Source organism: Tyto alba, unplaced genomic scaffold (genome assembly GCF_018691265.1).
Source record: "Tyto alba isolate M040663 unplaced genomic scaffold, T.alba_DEE_v4.0 Super-Scaffold_49, whole genome shotgun sequence".
In the NCBI taxonomy this organism is placed as follows: domain Eukaryota; kingdom Metazoa; phylum Chordata; class Aves; order Strigiformes; family Tytonidae; genus Tyto; species Tyto alba.
In genome coordinates, this window is record NW_024881325.1 from 4,074,130 (window position 1) to 4,091,418 (window position 17,289).

General features: G+C 36.8%; 1 protein-coding gene across 3 annotated transcripts in view; it reads right to left on the minus strand.

The window, feature by feature from the left end:
* Positions 1–3,796: 3,796 nt before the first annotated feature.
* BICD2 (BICD cargo adaptor 2) overlaps positions 3,797–17,289 on the minus strand; it is a 96,298-nt gene continuing 82,805 nt past the window's right edge. The window contains exons 7-8 of one of the 3 annotated variants that reach the window (XM_042807017.1): positions 9,236–9,401; positions 3,797–5,956 (exon numbers count right to left, since the gene is read on the minus strand). In XM_042807017.1, coding sequence (XP_042662951.1) covers positions 5,951–5,956; positions 9,236–9,401 — 172 coding nt within the window. In that variant the 3' untranslated portion in view covers positions 3,797–5,950. Of the gene's footprint in view, positions 9,402–17,289 lie in introns of all 3 variants that reach the window. The other 2 variants (XM_042807016.1, XM_042807015.1) reach the window with 2 other exon arrangements.

Here is a 17,289-nt window from a genome sequence, read left to right on the forward strand (position 1 = left end):
CTCTGGCATGTCAGGCTGTAGTGGTAACTACCAGTGCTAAACTGACTAGCAGCACCTGCAGCTAAAACCACACAGGCAACTCCCTGCCAGCAGGTGCTGGGGTGTTGGCTGCTCTGGTCATGCTTGAGCTCTCTGCTGTTTGACTCAAGTATTTGCACTAACCAAAAAAACCTTGCCACCCTAAGCATGAAAAGCATGCATATACTAGTGATAGATGATAGCCAGGAATTGTGTCCCTATGGAGAAAGGCAAAACTACAAGGAACTTGCTTTTACAAAGTGAATCCTGGTTTTGAGTGCTGTTACCAAAGAACCACATGACTGCCAGATGAAAAGAATTAATGCTTTCCCCATCCTAATAAGGCACAAATTCAGGCTACTATTTCAATCCAGGCAAACCTCCTCCCAAAACTGTCAATAGCATAGGCTCATCAGTCTTCCTGACAGAGACGTCTGTCTTCTGAAGGGAGGGGTATTAATGCTTGGTCTCCAACGCTTTGATAATTGGCTTAATAAAGGCTCATTGTTCATTTGGTGGTAACAGGAAGCTAATGTGCTACTACTGGATCAAATTCTTTACTCTTCATCCCTCGATGAAGCCTTGAGCTGCATTCATTTGAATTCCAGGGTAGAAACCATACAGGAAAATAAGCTAAATAACATTTGAGATTACTAGAAGCTGCCTGAATGTCTACTCAGTATAATTTGGAATAAGGGTACAAACTGTCCTAGTTAGGAACAGTCTCATCACTAGAAATTAAGGGGAAAATGTTTGTGATTATGAAATTGCCAAATTGAGTGTTTTCCTTAGCTTTGAGATAGTGTGCACCTGAATATTGGGACACTGTTTTAACCTAAAATTTCTGTGTAAAAAATAGGGAGCAAGGCTTCAAGGAGAATATAAACTATCTTTTTAATGTCAAGCAATATGAAGCAACATATACTAAAATGAACAGTTGTTTTTTTCCTCCTCAGATATGAAAATTTATAATTCCTCAAATACATTGCTGTTTGAACAGCAGAAATAATCAGTTTCAAAAAAGATAAAATGTACTGTGACTGAGAATGGATTATGCAAGTGTTAGCACAAATTTACTTTTAAAAATTCTGCTCTTCTATTACATATGATCTCTTTAAAACTATATACTAGATCATCAGTTTTAAAGCTTCTCCTGCCTGTTAAGCATGTTACAGTATTTTAGCACAAGACATTCAGAACTCAAGTGTCCACCTGCTGACATTTTTAAAAGTTAAATCAGAGATATTTTAAAAAACCAAAGTTGTTCAAAATTCATGCAACAAAGAGAATTAAGCAGGTACATTTCTGGCCTTCCAGTGTTCTAACCTGACATGTGATTCAGTAAAAAGCCATAGTATTTGTGGGTTCTGTCCTTAAAGTAATTTTCAGCTTAGTTAACCAACTTTGACTCTTACTTGCTAAGCTGGTGGAAATCTGGGTGTGTGTATTTAGAATTCACTTCAGCCTAGCTTAAATTCACTTCATCTATATGTAGCTAACTCTAGCTTTCTTATGTATATAGCCTTAATCAGCAAGTAGTACATTACATATATTGTCCTAGTTAAGTATTAGTTTGTATTCAGTTTTAAGTAAATTTTAAACTCCCAGGTTTTCTCCAGCATAATCACAAAAATCAGCTTTCATTACACTACTCCCCGTTGGTATATTACTTCAGAAATACTCTACATTAATATCTAGAACCAGATCCAGCTTGCTTGTTTGCTGTTGCTTTATTTTTTTAAACAATCAGTGGATCCAAGACATTTTACAACCACTTCACTTGACAATTATCACATCTGATGACTTAGTTAAAACCAGTGTGTCCCAAAGTCACAGGGTTGGTTAAGGTAAGGCTGGCTGATACAGATTTGATGTACAAAATCACGTCTCAGTTTACCCTGGAAATACTATGCTCCGAATACAGTGGAAAAAAAGTTTGCTTTGCAGCTGTGATGGCTCCTTCTTGTGGAAATTTGCCTTTGTACTGAGAAGCAGCAACCCCCCCCCCCCTTTACTGGGAAAGGGCAGCAACTCCAGTGGAAGAAAAGGAATAGGATAAAGTAATCTTTTGACTAGTTTGTGCATGAGTGTTTTTCCCAGCAACCACTAATGAATGTTTGCTTGAAGCTGTTATAGAAAAACACTCAATACTCAAAATAAGAATCTATTCAAAACAATCATATTACCTAGCTACTTTGCTTGTTTTGAGCTCACAGAGGTGATCTTTATAGTTTTTTATTGTTTTTATTACTAAGTCCTTGGGTGGAAAAATACCTTTTCCTGGTCCTGTAGGTCAATCTACATCATCAGCCTTAAAAAACCCCTTAATATGAATATATTTTTGAAACTGTAACTTCTGTAAATATTTGTGGAGCTGAATTTTACCATCTTATCTGATGGGATGTCCAAAAAGCACCTATGTCTTAATTTTCTTCATCTTCATCCCACAAAACTAGGTACACGGGGACCTTCAGGTTGGCTTCTCTATTTTCAGGCATCTAAGTACATCTGAAAATCTGCCCTGTTCCTCCTCTGGGAAGCTAGTAGCTTGTTTTCAGGCCTTACTTGCAAGAAACAAATGATCACTACTGCATTACTGAATCTGTGGCAAGCAGAAGTGTTATATTAACTGGCAGATTTCTTTCCCGGAGACTAAATACAGCAACATCTGCAGTCTGGAATGTAGCGGGTGACCCACCCTCCCAGTTCAGCACAGGCAACATTCCCTCCTGGCACTGTATTTTTTCTACACAGAAAAGCCAAAGAAATTGATGTTTTAATTAATACCCATTCATTAGACAAGCTTTTAAGCTAAATATTCTCCTATTTTCTTACTAAAGCATTTTTGAGTCACACTGTTCTACTATTTCAACAGGTTTGTTCTTGTTCTTTTGACATTTGCACACATATATATCTTTATAAAATGTTTCTCTCTTAGATCACCCTGCAGATAAAGCTCCCATTATAGCAAATGCAAAACTATATAGTCACGACAAGTGTTCTAGCAAATATACTCTGCTAGTTTCTTGCATACAATTCAACAAGTATTTTCAGTGCCTAAAGTAAAAACTGTCATATTGCTCTCCAGTTACAGTATTTATTATGTTGACTAGCTGGTGTAATGCAACTGACTGCTACCAAGTATGTAAACGATAAACAGAGTAGTTCTAGGAATCCTACCTGGGGACATAAGAGTTGTTAAACTGTAGTATAAAACCATGTTTAATATTCTAGGGGCCAATATCTATTTAATTGATCCAGGAATATCCCTGTATTGATGGGGCAAACCTTAGCCTCACCCTCAGACTTTAAGCACACTTCTTCAGGGTTTTGTGTTTTGTTTGTTTGTTTGTTTGGGTTTTTTTGTGAGTTTGTTAATTCTACTGGACAAACATCATTATAATGAATTTTAGAGAACAGATGAGAAATTAAGATGTAATTTCAGGAAGGCTTGTCACCACTGCCACCAAAAGCATTAGTCCTACTCTCCCCTTTCCTGTTTCCATGTTTGCATAGCTCTTTGGTGAAACAGATTAAACCAGTCTGATTGAGGCCAAAACTAATCCAGGAAAACCTCATGAAACAGCACAGAAGATGGCACTCCCCAAATATGAGCGCAAATAATTAATTTTCTAGTACTGCAGCAAACTTTGTTTTAAGTTTTCATTTCATCTCAAATAAACATTAATATGTATCTAACCTCACACTGAAAACACAATAGGAAGACGGATTAATTAAAATGGCACTTTCTTAAAACATGAAAACAACAATCAGAAAACACGATTCCTTTTCTTTTTTATTGATACTGCCAATGTGACTACCTTTATGCAGGCAGATTGCTTTCCTACATTAACACTTTTTTATGAATTTGGAAGTAACATTTTTCCCTCTATAACTCCTAAGGTTATCCAATTAACACACAGTTATACTTTTAAGAAGTTTCCACATATTCTCTTTAACTTTTTTTTTTTTTTTTCAGATCTGCGTAAAGGTTACTTGGCAAGAATACATGCATATGATGTTAAATGGAGACCAATCCACCACTAAAAGGTAATGCACATAAAACATAATACAGTACTTCGACATCATTCAAATAAATACCCACATACAAATGTAGCAATTTTAAATGCAACAATTTTTCTTATGAATCAATACTGTAACAGAAGATGGAAATACAAGTCCCCACATCTAGGAATAATAATGCTTTTTTTTCCAGCAAACAGAAATCTTTTCCCTGCTGTCAATATTATTTCAATTTCTATTTTTTTTTTCAAGAGTGGGAAGGATCCCCCCAATAAGTACCAATTTGATCATTCATGTAAGCCTCAACAAACAGTAGAGAGATAGGTACAGCCTGTTGATGCGCTTCTCCATTTCTGTTTCCTGAAATTACAATGATTAGATACAACATACAAGAGAAGATATCAATGTTTTGTTGTTCACATTTGCAAACAATACTATGGTTAATTGCATCCACCACCATACAAAGCTAACATAACATCAATATTCTTGATATATTCTCTGTACTGTTACCACAAATGTGTTAATACATCTTGCTCATTTGTTCAACATGAGTCCATTTGGTTACCAATGTGTATTCAGGTTTGTTTAGGTCTGTTTGTGGTTTTTTGTTTTTTTGTTTGTTGTTTTTTTTTTTTTCCTCTATACCCCTGAATTTGCAAGGATTTGCATGATGAAATATCATTGACTAACAGAATTTTTTACAATTCCTTGAATATATAATCTCTATAGTAAGACTACCCATTAAAAATGTGCGAAAGGGGAGTTCACTTTGCACTTATTGCTCCATGTTTTTAATAAATTCCAAAACAGCGATTCCATTTCTTCTAGATTACAGGATTTAGACTAAGCTATTCTAAGAGTCTCCCTTAAAATTATTAAAGGCACTACTGGCAATAATTAATGACAGAAAGGCGCTGATATATAACACCCTATCATTGACAACTTTAGAATTTTTCTTTCTAAATGTACCATAATTTGGCACAATAAAATGAAAAAGTAACAAAACAATTCCAATTTGGAATTTAACTGGTATAGTTGTATAAAATTCCGTTAATCAATAATACTTCAACTTCCTAAAACCCAGGAATTCTGAAATTTATAGGTAATACTATTTATTTAATATTTTTCAAGTGCCTATTACTGTTTTAACTAGAGCAAAGTCAAGTTTTCTTCTTGTTACATTGAACTATTCCTAAGAATAATAATACAATATGAAAAAAACCCCAGAATTTGAATACCCTGGATTTCTTAATGAATATGGCAGTTAAAAAAAAAAAATCAGTAATTTAAACATATAAAGCTTAACATTTTATAATAAAAAGCTGCTGAAGCACAGCACATAGTTTATCAGAGCTCCTGTTTCTTGTTGAAACTCTCTTCTAATCATAATCTAGAGCCCCCCCCCCCAAAATCTCTGCCAAATGCTGATGTAAAATTCAAAAATCACAAGCCCAAACTGGAGAGACACTATAAGCACAAACCACTGCATTTATATAAACTCTTCTACATATGGAATTAAAGAAGCTAAATAAAAATACCAAAATATCAAAAGTGCACAGGTTTAACAATCCAATAAAAAATGAGCATCTGCAATGAAATAAGAAATTCTCCCATCTGAACATTTCTAGTAGATCATAAAGTAATATGGTGATCATTATATTTGAAGTAGGTTTCTTCAGCACTTGTAAGTTTTCTTACTGCAGCAGCACTTATAGGTAAAGCTTGTTTGTTTTATAGCTTCGGACATAAAAGGAAAGTTTCAGGTAGTATATAGGAAAAGGTGTTTTCAAAAGTTAGGATCAGGTCAGTGGTTTCCATTCTGTGTGCAATAGGCTACCACTTTTAGCCACAATGAAAGAGGCTAAGAAATGCTGTCGCACTGTTGGAAAGGCCTTCTCCAGGGACTACTCTACAGCTGAAAAATGGAAAATAAAATAGCATTAGGGAAAAAAAAAAAAAAAAAAAACCAAACCCCAAAATCCGTGTTTATTTCTCAAAGAACTGAAAACTTTAAGCATGCTGTGAAAGCAAGTTAGTTGGTTGAGGGTGTCTGTTAGCTTACCGGAGTTGAAGCAGCCATTTTAGCTCACAGATGCTTTCCAAGCTGATGAAAAAGTGCTCTATGGGTTTAGCCTCAAAGCAATAGTTTTGCAGAAAGAAGGTTTCTTACAAGTACTGAATAAAGTTTTTCTATTCAAGCACAAATTAATAGCAATGAATGTGCAAGAAACATTTTCAGTGAAGCTTTAGGTTCTCCAGAAACATGCAGGTCAGTATACCATGCAGGCCAATGCAGAGAGTATCATTCAGAAAAAGAGCCTGCTTGCAGAGGTAGGTGACGGCTTAAGGAATTTCCCATGCTTTATCCCAATCCATTCAAAGTGATATGAAAGACGTACAGCAAATGTACACTTCAATAAATTGTTAATCAAGAATTACAAGACTCAATCTTAAACATTATCTAAAAATAAGAACAGGATCAAGCCACCTTACGACCATTCCTCATTTCTTTTTACAACAGGTGCTACAAGAAGTTAAACCATAACCTTGACAAGCTCAACTAGCAGTCAGGTTGGGTTTTTTTGGTGCAGTTTTGTTTTGTTTTGTTTTGTTTTAAGATTTACAGCAGTGAATGAAGATGGAAATGACTATGACTATTGGGCTAATAGCATAATTGTCCATATTTGGAACTGAAAGTGTGAGCCAAGATTGATAGTAATAGACACTGTCTGGTGACACTGAACTCTCTTTATAGAAAGTTCCAGTTAATTTGAAAAAACTTAACAATGCCTTCAATTAGTTTCTCCAATTTATCTTTTTGCCATTAGTATTTTGCAAATACACTGCCATAAGAGACATGGAAGCAGTGAAAATTGTATTAAAGCTCCCTACCACAGAGGAAGCAAAATTGTAACTGTTTCTATCGGAGCAGAGAAAGTTAGCACTCAAGTGCCTGCTTTTACAAAGTATTTTTAAATGACACATAATGCAGGAATGAGAAGAATAAAGGCCTTTTGGATGATTGTGCAGCAAAGAAGAAAAAAGCAGGACTGAAAACTATTAAAAGATGTCTTGCTTCTAAAATATCAAACCTGCTATTTAGCAATATTAAAGCTCAAATTCAGGAGAATTCAGTGTTTTCTTAAAAAAGTTGTAATAGACACACAGGGCCTAATTTCTAAAGCCAAAATTGCTATTTGTTTAAATTTCTCAAGCAGTGTTGTTTGAACAACTTATGAGACTTAAATCACTAGGGTTTTCTTTTCTTCCTCTCAATACTGGTAAATGCAACTCTGGCACTGGACTGTGGCATTCAGATGTTTCCCAGCTTTGTAGCAAGGTTTCTACAATTCCATTTATTTAAAGTCTCATTGTATGAATGTAGAAGTCTCCCTATCTCCACCTCTAATATCCAGTAAGCCAAAATCCCATGTGGCTTCCCCTCACTGGGAAAACAGGACGTGCTTCTTATTTCCTTATATTAGTACTAAGATATCTCCTGACTACTTATAGGCAGAGTGGCAATGCACAGGAAGCAAGCTGCTGACCATCTGTAAGAAATGGTAGTGAGATGAGGCAGTACTACACCAGGAATATTAGAATGGCTTTATAAAACATTGCTATCAAGCAGACAACTGTGCAGTCTCACATTGCTTTTAGCAATACTATAGGCATACAAATTATTTTGCAAGAGTACAAAATGAACAGGGCTTTACATTAAAATAAAATTTGTGGCTAGGCACTTCATAACTCTGGTTTAAAGAAAAAAAGTGTGCCTTCTTGTGCTCCACAAATTTTCCACAATTTTGGAATCAACATTTTCAATCTTTTTCTCTTATGTAGGCACCAATTATGAAGTACACTTTCATATTATCAGACACACTGTGATTAAGTGGCTGAAAAGGCCCCTTAGAAGTTTAACAGCAGACAAAGGTTTATTTGTTTTCAAAGACTAATATGTATACTTAGCTACTTCATAAATAATTATTAGCAGGCCTATCTGGTCCAACTTCTTGTGCCTATAATGTAGAGCCCTGTGAACCATGTGCTTCCATAAGGAATGCAGTATCGTTTGTGTATTTAGAAAAAAATGTTCAGAGCTCTGACATACTACCCTATTTAGATTAATACTGAAAGCTGAGAAAAACTGTTCTGTGATTGACAATACTAGACCATAGTCAAATTAATTCTACACATGTATGTTGTGTGGCTACCGTAATAAAACCAGATTATTTCCAAAGTGTTACGCTTGCAAGGAGCAACATGAGACCACAAAGATCCTTTCAGAACATGACACTTTTCCACACCATAACTTCTTAAAGTGGAACTGTCTACCAAGTAGGATCCCAATTCTTAAAATTTTAAGTTTGACATCAGATGGGGTAAATGTTGCATATTTTAATATAAATGTGCAAGTTTCTTCTGATTGACCCTTTGAAGAGGGGGAAGCAGAGTGTAAATAATGTACCTTACCAAGTTTTTTCTAGCTTTTATAGCATATAAGCTTTAGGACTTTGGTCAGTGGTGATATGACAGCAAGTTCTTAATATCTGCAACAATAGACAAATTAAGTTTGGTTCCAGTTTCAAAATGCTCTGCATTTTCAAGACGTGCCTCTAATTTTAACATTTGTCTTTCACCACTTCTTAAGTCACAATAACAAGGAAGGTTTTCTGTTTGTTTCTGCCTGTGAAAGCATTTATTGAAGTATGCTGCAACCCTAGAGAAAGGATCACGTTTGTGCTATACAAACTACAATTAGTAGCACCAGATATACTATATCAGGTGTACTCTTTTAACACTTACCATAAACAGCAAAACCCATACATGTTAATTGTGGAAAAAGCTAATTCCTTTCCACTATTAACTTGTTAATAGCATCCCCATCCTTATGAATTAGTTACAGTTAAGACCACCATAATACAATTTGTATTACCTGGTTCAACAACATACTAGTACAAGTCAACTCACTGCGACATTAGATAGTGGGGATTTATGCTGACAATTACAGCAGAAAGTAAGAAGCATAATATGTTTCTTCTACACACCTGTCCTAGTCACAATAGATTTTATATTTCTCGCTACAAAAAACCTCATTGTTAAGGACAGATCCCTCAGACCTGTCTCCGCAGGACCGAATATGACTTACACTAGGGTTACCACTCCTGGCTTTGGAAGAAGATTTTGTGCGCACCCTTTTGGACTGCTCATGGTCTAGCTCCAGATGTTCCAGGCGCTGGGTCAATGCCAGTTTCTGCTGAATAGCCATCCGAAGCAAGGAGTTCAGAGTCTTCTTCTCATCCTCAGCTGCTGCAAGCTGCCGCTGCATTTCATCCAGCTGTGTGACATATTCATCACATCTGCAATGAAATATATCAATCTTTAGCAATTCTGTTTCCATCTATAAAATATTAATCCCTTGTGTCTGGCCAATATTATCAAGAGTGATAGATTTGCAGTCGCTTGCATACACACTCTTGTAAGTAGGAACTTCAACCGAACTTGTGGAAAATCACAACTACTTCTCACGGGGGTTCTTACAATCCCACACTCAGCACTTAGATGCATGCCTTTCAAGATGTAGTACAGTTAACAGCATCCTTAGACAATGAAAGAACAGAGCATGATCTATAAGTACTCACGTCTAAAGATTAGTAAAATGTCCTTCTATAGTGAGTAGACACAATGCAAATTATTTTTGTCTCTACTTAGGCAGAGATCACAATGGTTCAAAGCCTTAAGCTGGAAAAGAAGTCTGAGGGGAACAGTAAGAATGCTGTAAAATGACCATTACTAAAATGGCTATTATACCATTTGATAAGGACCTGAACTTCAGTTTGTTACTTTACACATGCAGTCCAAATAATAAATTTCCAGTGGTGACTGAACAGCATTGTTAAAAACAAGCATCTTTCATAATTCTACTTTAACCTACTCCTATTCCTGGTGTAAAGAGTCTATAAATAATTTTATTACTGTTTTCTCTATAGCAAATGTCCCTTATACAATTTTCACCATCAAAATTAATTTTAAAATAATTAAACAAAGGAATGGAGTGTTACTGGGTCCCCTGTGAGGGAAGCTCTATGAATGCCTGCAAGCTGTCTCATCTACAGTCATTTTGACTGAGCTTGGAAGCTGCTTAACTTGCACAGTGCATAATGAACAATTTAAAAAATTAATGTCTTTACATGTAGATGCATATTTACTGCACATGGAAGACCAATTATGCATATGGGTAGAAAAATAAATATTCATAGGTACCAGCTGGAATTTACAATGGCCACATCTGTAAAATACAACTTCTTCATAAAAGCAAAAAAAAACAGCAGAGAAGCTCCTTTTAACAATAAAATGGAAAAGCCTCTGACTTTAAGGGACATTTATCATCATTAAGTAATATAAAGCAGATTGGGGAAAAAAAACACACCACAGAAAGCAAAACTGCATTCACATGCAGATTCATCAGCTGTGCTTATACTATCAAGTCCAGAATTCTGCTCTTCCTGACTTCAAATAGCAGGATTAGTCCTATATTCCTAATCACATTTGCTTGGGAAGAAAAAAAAAGGAAAGGAAAAATCAGAATTTTATTTTTAATACATATGGAGATTAAACAATAACCCAGAAATATTCATAAAACCTGCATGAACTACAACTGCAATGTATCTTACCATACCAGAGGGTTTTGAGTTTAGGGACACTATATGAGTGGGAAATCTATCCTCTTGAATCTCTGTGCATCCTGCTCTTGAGTTCATCACAGTCTCTCTTGTACTGTGCAGGACAGTGGAAAACTAGCATGCGAGGGGTTTCTCTTTTTAAAAAGCAAAATCAGGAACCTTAGACTTGCTAGAAGCCTAGCACCTGCCCTTTTCTCTTCATAGCTAGATGGACTTTACAAGGCAAAACCAATCCATACACCTCAGTGAGTGGAAGAAGACTAAGGGACAGATCTTATCCAATTTATCATTAGTGCTAGAGAAGAACAGAGACTGACGGCCCTAGGAAGTCTGAAAAGATGAGAATAAATCTTGAGGGCATAACAGTCCTCCCCTTTTAGGGAAGGTGGCACAAGCTCCAAAATGAGGTCATGGCTACAGAAATGAACAGCTCACAGCATTGCTGCTAACCCTGTACCCTGTTGCTCTAGATTATCAGAAGTGTATTTTCTTCACTTGGGGGTGGGAGCAAGGCACAGACAAAAGATAACTGGGAGGCCTGAGGCCTATGAGGCTTCCATCCAGTTTTCAAATACACTCATGACATTTGAGGTGAAAAGTGCAAGTCTGGTTATATAGCAAGTTACCTTTCTGCTTTCTTTTCTACCCATGCCTCAAACCTGATTCCTTCAAAGTTCCACTACTGCAAACCAGGGGAATGTCCAGAAAGTGTTACCAGTTCCTTGAGGAATGTAATGTGATTGTGTCAGCAAAAATATGATCTGGCACTGGAGTGATCTGTCCCCATTGCCCTTGTTTCATTCTCAGTATTACCCTCCCAAGAGATTTGGGCAAGGTGAAATATGGGGACGTTTAGCCCTCCTTTCTCAATTTCTTTCTTGTGAATATTTTTTTTTTTTTTTAACAGAACAGGAAGGTTAATTTAGCCCCCAAATTTTCAGCTCAGTGAAGCAGTGTCAAGATGGCTACAGTCTGTCTACTCACTTGACTTTCACCAGAGATGCTAATCAAAGCCAGCCAAAGCAAGAGTGGCAGATTTCTTCCCATTGCCCCCCTTGCCCCCCCCAGGCCCCCACCCCCCCATTTAGAAGAAAATAAATGATGAAAAGAAAAAAACATTGCAGTAAAACTGAGTAGGGACTTCCCACATGGGCTTGCTAACGTCCCTTAATCCTCTTCCCTAAACATTTCTGGTATTAATCAAATACCACTTGATCAAAAAGTCAGTTGTGCCAAACCTGATAGCTGTCTGGTAACACGGACAAATGCTTGTCAAAGTCTGGAAGGCAGTAAAGTCATTCACATGTGAGCCAAGCCACAATTAAAGCCATGATTTTGATTTGAAATGGTTATTGTAGCAAGTCTATCTCATCAAGCTTTCTGTTAGCACAAAGGTTTAAAACATCAAATGACTGTCCATAGAAATTACAAGGCATTTGCTATTTCAAATATCTAAATTAGGGGGGGTTTCCCATAAAACTCTATGCAGGGAGTTTTTCCTTCCTTTCCAGCAAAAAGCAAGTGCTATCAGTAGCATACATGCAGCTGCAGTTTTTACTGTACCTGAATAACTGTTCTCTCATATAAAGGAGAGGACTGCAGAGAGGCAGGAGTGTTAACTACTACGGCCACACTCAGTCATGCATCCTGAACCTGTCTTCCTGCTCTTTAAGTTAAATGAAACGATACAGCCTGAAAACCAAACCTCATCCTGGTGCAAGCGTGGCTGTCCAGGGTCAGAGGAACACTACACTATGCAAAATAGAGCAATTGTTCACTTGAACAGAACAAGTGAGGGTTGAAAAATTTCCTAGAAGTTGATGCAGACATTGCATGCACAGGTCGACTGGGATCTACTCTTCTGGGATCTTCTTCCTTTCTGCTGTTCATTGACTACCAATTTAATTTTACAAAAGAAAAGAAAAGTTAGCCTCTCTAAGCAAATAAGAAGACAGTCTCTAGCACTACTTTGGCTTAATGCAAAGCTAGTAGTAGCAGCTATGGCAGAATGTTTTTGCAGCATGTGTATCTATATTTTTGTGGCTTTGCAGATATTACAATAAAAGATCCTTCCCTTTTACAATTTCATTTGCCGTGCGCTGAGTTACTTCCCAGCTGTGTATTTAATACAAAAATCATTAAAAGGTCAGAACAAAAAATGTCTGGTTTAAAAACACCTTTGAAAGAAAATAATTGAGCTTTCATGCTTTAAAGAAGAATATGAAATTAGCATAAGCGGGTTGTACATTTACACATTTACAGTTTTAAATGGATAGTGAACAGAATGCTTTGATGTTGCCTATTTTCTTATGAATCGTAATTAACAGCAGAAAAAGGAGTTTAAGGAGACAAACTAGATTTTTAAAAACACCAACTAAAATGAACATCTACAGAGAGGAAATAAATGTCTTGAAGGTTAATTATAATGATGAGAAATAAAAACTAAATCCTCTAAAACTATCTGAAGCCAAATTATTGAAAAATATAACAATGGGCTGTCTCATTTTGAAAAGCCTCATACCTTTACTTCCCAAAAATGCTAGCTGTGCCTTATTTCTGCATACCATTTTGCTTAAGCTTTAGCGTGTACTATATATAATAACATTTATAGCTAAATTCACTCCTGAATCAAGATCTGTTCTGGAAAAAAAAGTGATGTAACCAAATGCACCTGGGTATAATTACACTTTTTCTCCCTCCTCTGCAATCAATGAGGACCATATGACAACTTCCAAGAAAGCAAGGCAGATGTAATTGAAGGACATCTTCTGAGAGAAGCATCAACTACTTCAACTTTTACCTTGAGATTAAATTGTCAACCTACATAAGAAATTAAAACATGGAGGATTAAAATCACAATTTTTCAGCTTTATTAAAGACTGGGAAACATTCTAGCAGAGAAGCAGTTGAAATGACATGTAAGTGAGCATTGACTGTGTTCAGCTATAAGGGATATTAGCCACCTGCTCTTGCAAACTGAATCTTTATATTATAAATTAATATTAAAATCTGAATTTTAACACCTTCCCCCCACCTCCCTCTTACCCCAAAGCCTGGTGAAAACCAGCTCATCTGCAGAGAAAGAGTTTTGTATTACCAAAGCGAGAACATAGGGAAGAAGATTATGGCACTAATAAAGCTACTGAATCTCCTTTCACAAGGTGGCCTTCCACTCTGTGTTGTATGGCAAATGCAGATGAGTCCCACAATGTGCCACAGAGCTCTGCTCCTCAGCACCAAGGGTCAAATTTAGAGCCAGTCTATACAAGATTTTGATTTTTAAGTGGAAGAACGCGGAAGGTTGTTACTAGGGTCTGACAGCAGAAAAGAGGCACACCTTCAGAAACTAGATCATAACTATTGTCTCACCTAATCTGTCTTAGCTGGTCTCTGAAGGAACTCACTCTGGATAGTTTTGTATAGCCATAAAACCAATTAAAAAAAAAAAAAAAGCTACCGAAGCAGAAGTATTAGAAAGCTTAACCCCACATAAGCATGCTCCAGGCAGGTGAGTTTGCCAGGTGCACTAGTACAAGTGCAGCTGCACCAGAGCTCACATAGACCTGACTGCAGGACCAAGGCCCTCTGGTAGGTCAGCATTTTTTAAGAAAGTATACCAAAGCCCATCTCTTGCCTTGGTTTACACAGTTGTATACCATGCAGATATAAACTCCAGTAACGTGTTCTTCAAGAATTCCTGAAGAACTAAATAAAGCACAAATCCTGAAAAAGGCAGAAGGAAGAACACCCCAGATTTAGGCAGTCTAGGATTATAGATAAGCAAATTCAAGGGAGTATCTATGGAAACCTTAGGCAATTGCTAATTTGTAATTACTTCCTCAATGCCTTGCACTGAAAACTCAAATGAGTTGTATATTTGAAAGGAATAAAAGATGTGGCCTTTATTTGAATAAATCGTTGTGATTTTCACTAAGAACTGAGAATAGTTTACAAACAGCTATCGTTTTCCAGAATGTTCATAACCAGCCATCTGTAATCAATGTCCATTAACAAAAGCTATTATAGAAAGTAATCAGACCACAAATCTCTCTTGTGGTTTGAAACGTAATTGTTCCCGCATCTCCTGCACTGAGAGGGAATGATCAGCCCCACATTGCTGGACACTACAGCTCTTCTAAATTTCTACCAATAAAAACTCTTGAGATCATAAACTTTCGAGGCAAATCCCCTCCTCCTAGAATTAAAAAGAAAACTCCTTTCTTTTTTCTATTTAAAGGTTGAAATTAACAATCCTATGCCATTAGATTAGAAGTAAATTTAAAGCTATTGCCCAGGCAGGATATTTTTCCCAGTTCTTCACTGAAGTGAGTAGCAAGGGCTGGAAGATCTAATCCCGAACTCTTCAGCCCTCTCTACACTATACCACTGAAGCTGTGCACATGCTTTGTTTCTTACAGACTGAACACTGACACATCCTATTAATTGCCAAATGAAACCAAGACTTGCCTATCTAAAACACTATGAATAAAAATAACTACTGCTGCAGTAGTCTCTCGTATAAGGTGTCTTAAAGTAACACAGTCCATTTTGATGAAGAAGGGCAGACAAGCTCCACACAAGAGCCGGCATTGTCTTTACTCTGAATATTTCTACGACACCACTATTACATCACAGGAACACCTCCTGTGTTTTATTCTCCTTAACAGTAGGTATTCAAACAAAGCACCATGGGGCACAGGCATCAGTGGTGTGGAGTCAGCCACTTCGAAAAATATCAAGAAGAGTGTGAACTCACTGTTGCAACCCAGGTCCATGGTCTGTCTACAAGGGGCACCTTTGCCAAGGTTGAGTCTCCACATATCCAGCATTACTATTAGCAGACATTTTAATTGCCAGACACATTTAGAGTCTAGAGCAGGCGTATCAGTTTTATAAACGTGAATATGTGCAAGACATCATTCATGGGTTTTTGTAGCATGCCTGTAAGATAGTCAAGTGCCTTTGTCCTGCCTGGATGTCGCCTTGCTTTCACATGGGTGCTGGCAGCCCAGACATTTTTCTCTCCAGACATCATTCATCACTTCTAGATCTAACACCAGGAATAGGAGAGCAAATGCTGTTACTCCCATCTGGGAATCCCATTCTGGAAACTTTCAAAGTCACATTTTCTGTGTCTGGCTCCTCTGAGCATTTATCCTACAGGATATTTTTAGAAGTTGAATACTTCTACCATGTGGAGTCCAGTATAAAGACCCTTTTAGCTATAATTCTCAACTCCTGTGAAGATTGCACTGTTCTCTGCATGATTTTAAATGCCTTTATATTCTACAGGCCTTTGACGTCCATGAACACAAGAATATTTTCCCAAATGCTTTGGATACTTGGAAAACTGACAGAGCTTGTACAGTTCTGAACTGACATATGTATTCATTTGAAACACCTTTTCTCCATTAATGAACAACAGCTAGATACTAGTTTCTTATGTGTAATCATGGCTTTGTTTCTCTGTCATAAGTACTATCTTGTAATTTTAATCTTGGAACATGCTGTCAGTCCCTCCAGTATGTTTTAACACTTGCCACTTGTCCCCTTGCTGACTTGTTACAGTTTGTCTCTCCCTTTATTTACAGTTTATGAAACACTGGAACATGGGGTAAGCCATTGAGTACATCTAGGCATATTTTTTCTCTGCTTTTCAAAGCTTCCTGCTTCTGCTAGATTTCCTAATTACCGTTCTATCTTTATTTTCGAGGGGTGAGAAATGTCTGTTCTCTTACTATCCTTGCTTCTTCTCATGCTCTGGAAAAGAAACAGAACATACATGAACAGCAAAGTTGAGAAACCTGTGTCTTTAATCACAGGAGCAAAGATCCTAAGTTACTACTTGGAGCCAGTTCAAGTCTGTCAGGAATTATTAGGACAAATGCAACTTCATATGAATACAACTGCTTGGTTTTGTTACCTGACCTTGAGCAAATAAGCCAGCAAGGAGTCAGCTTGTCTGTTTTTAGCCCGTTTTACTCCATCCACTGCAAGAGTTTGACTGTAACCCACTTCTAGAGAGAATAGATTATGGTGTCCTCCCATGAGTGCAAATATAGTACTTCACGTGCAAGTTAAAGAGATAAGAAACTTGTAGGTTATATCAAAAGACAGAAAAAGAGCTGAAAAATAACACTGGGAGGAAAAAGGCAAAAAAACATGTTTCTGTCATTTTCTATATTTAGTAGAATTTTTGAAAGGATGTTTACTCAAATTCTAGCAAATCAAATTCAAGGAAAAGACTAGCATTAACAAAATAAAATAACCTTCGCTTTTTATAATGCAAAATTGTGTTTAAACTGCCTTCTTTTCCAAATTATTACAAGCTTTTCTCAGTGCATTCTTTTCTTGGCTGTGAAGTGATGGCCATACTGGCCTCTTGCTGTTCATCTCACCATCCTTTAAGTACCTTAACATGAACTGCTAATTGATGAATCTGTATTACCTGTGCTTCATTACTACTTGCAGTATACTCTAGAAAGTGCATTCAGAGGTGTTCTCCAAATAACTAGCAGAAACCTAGTCTTCTTACTCCCTCCTTCCTTACTGAAAACTTAAAATA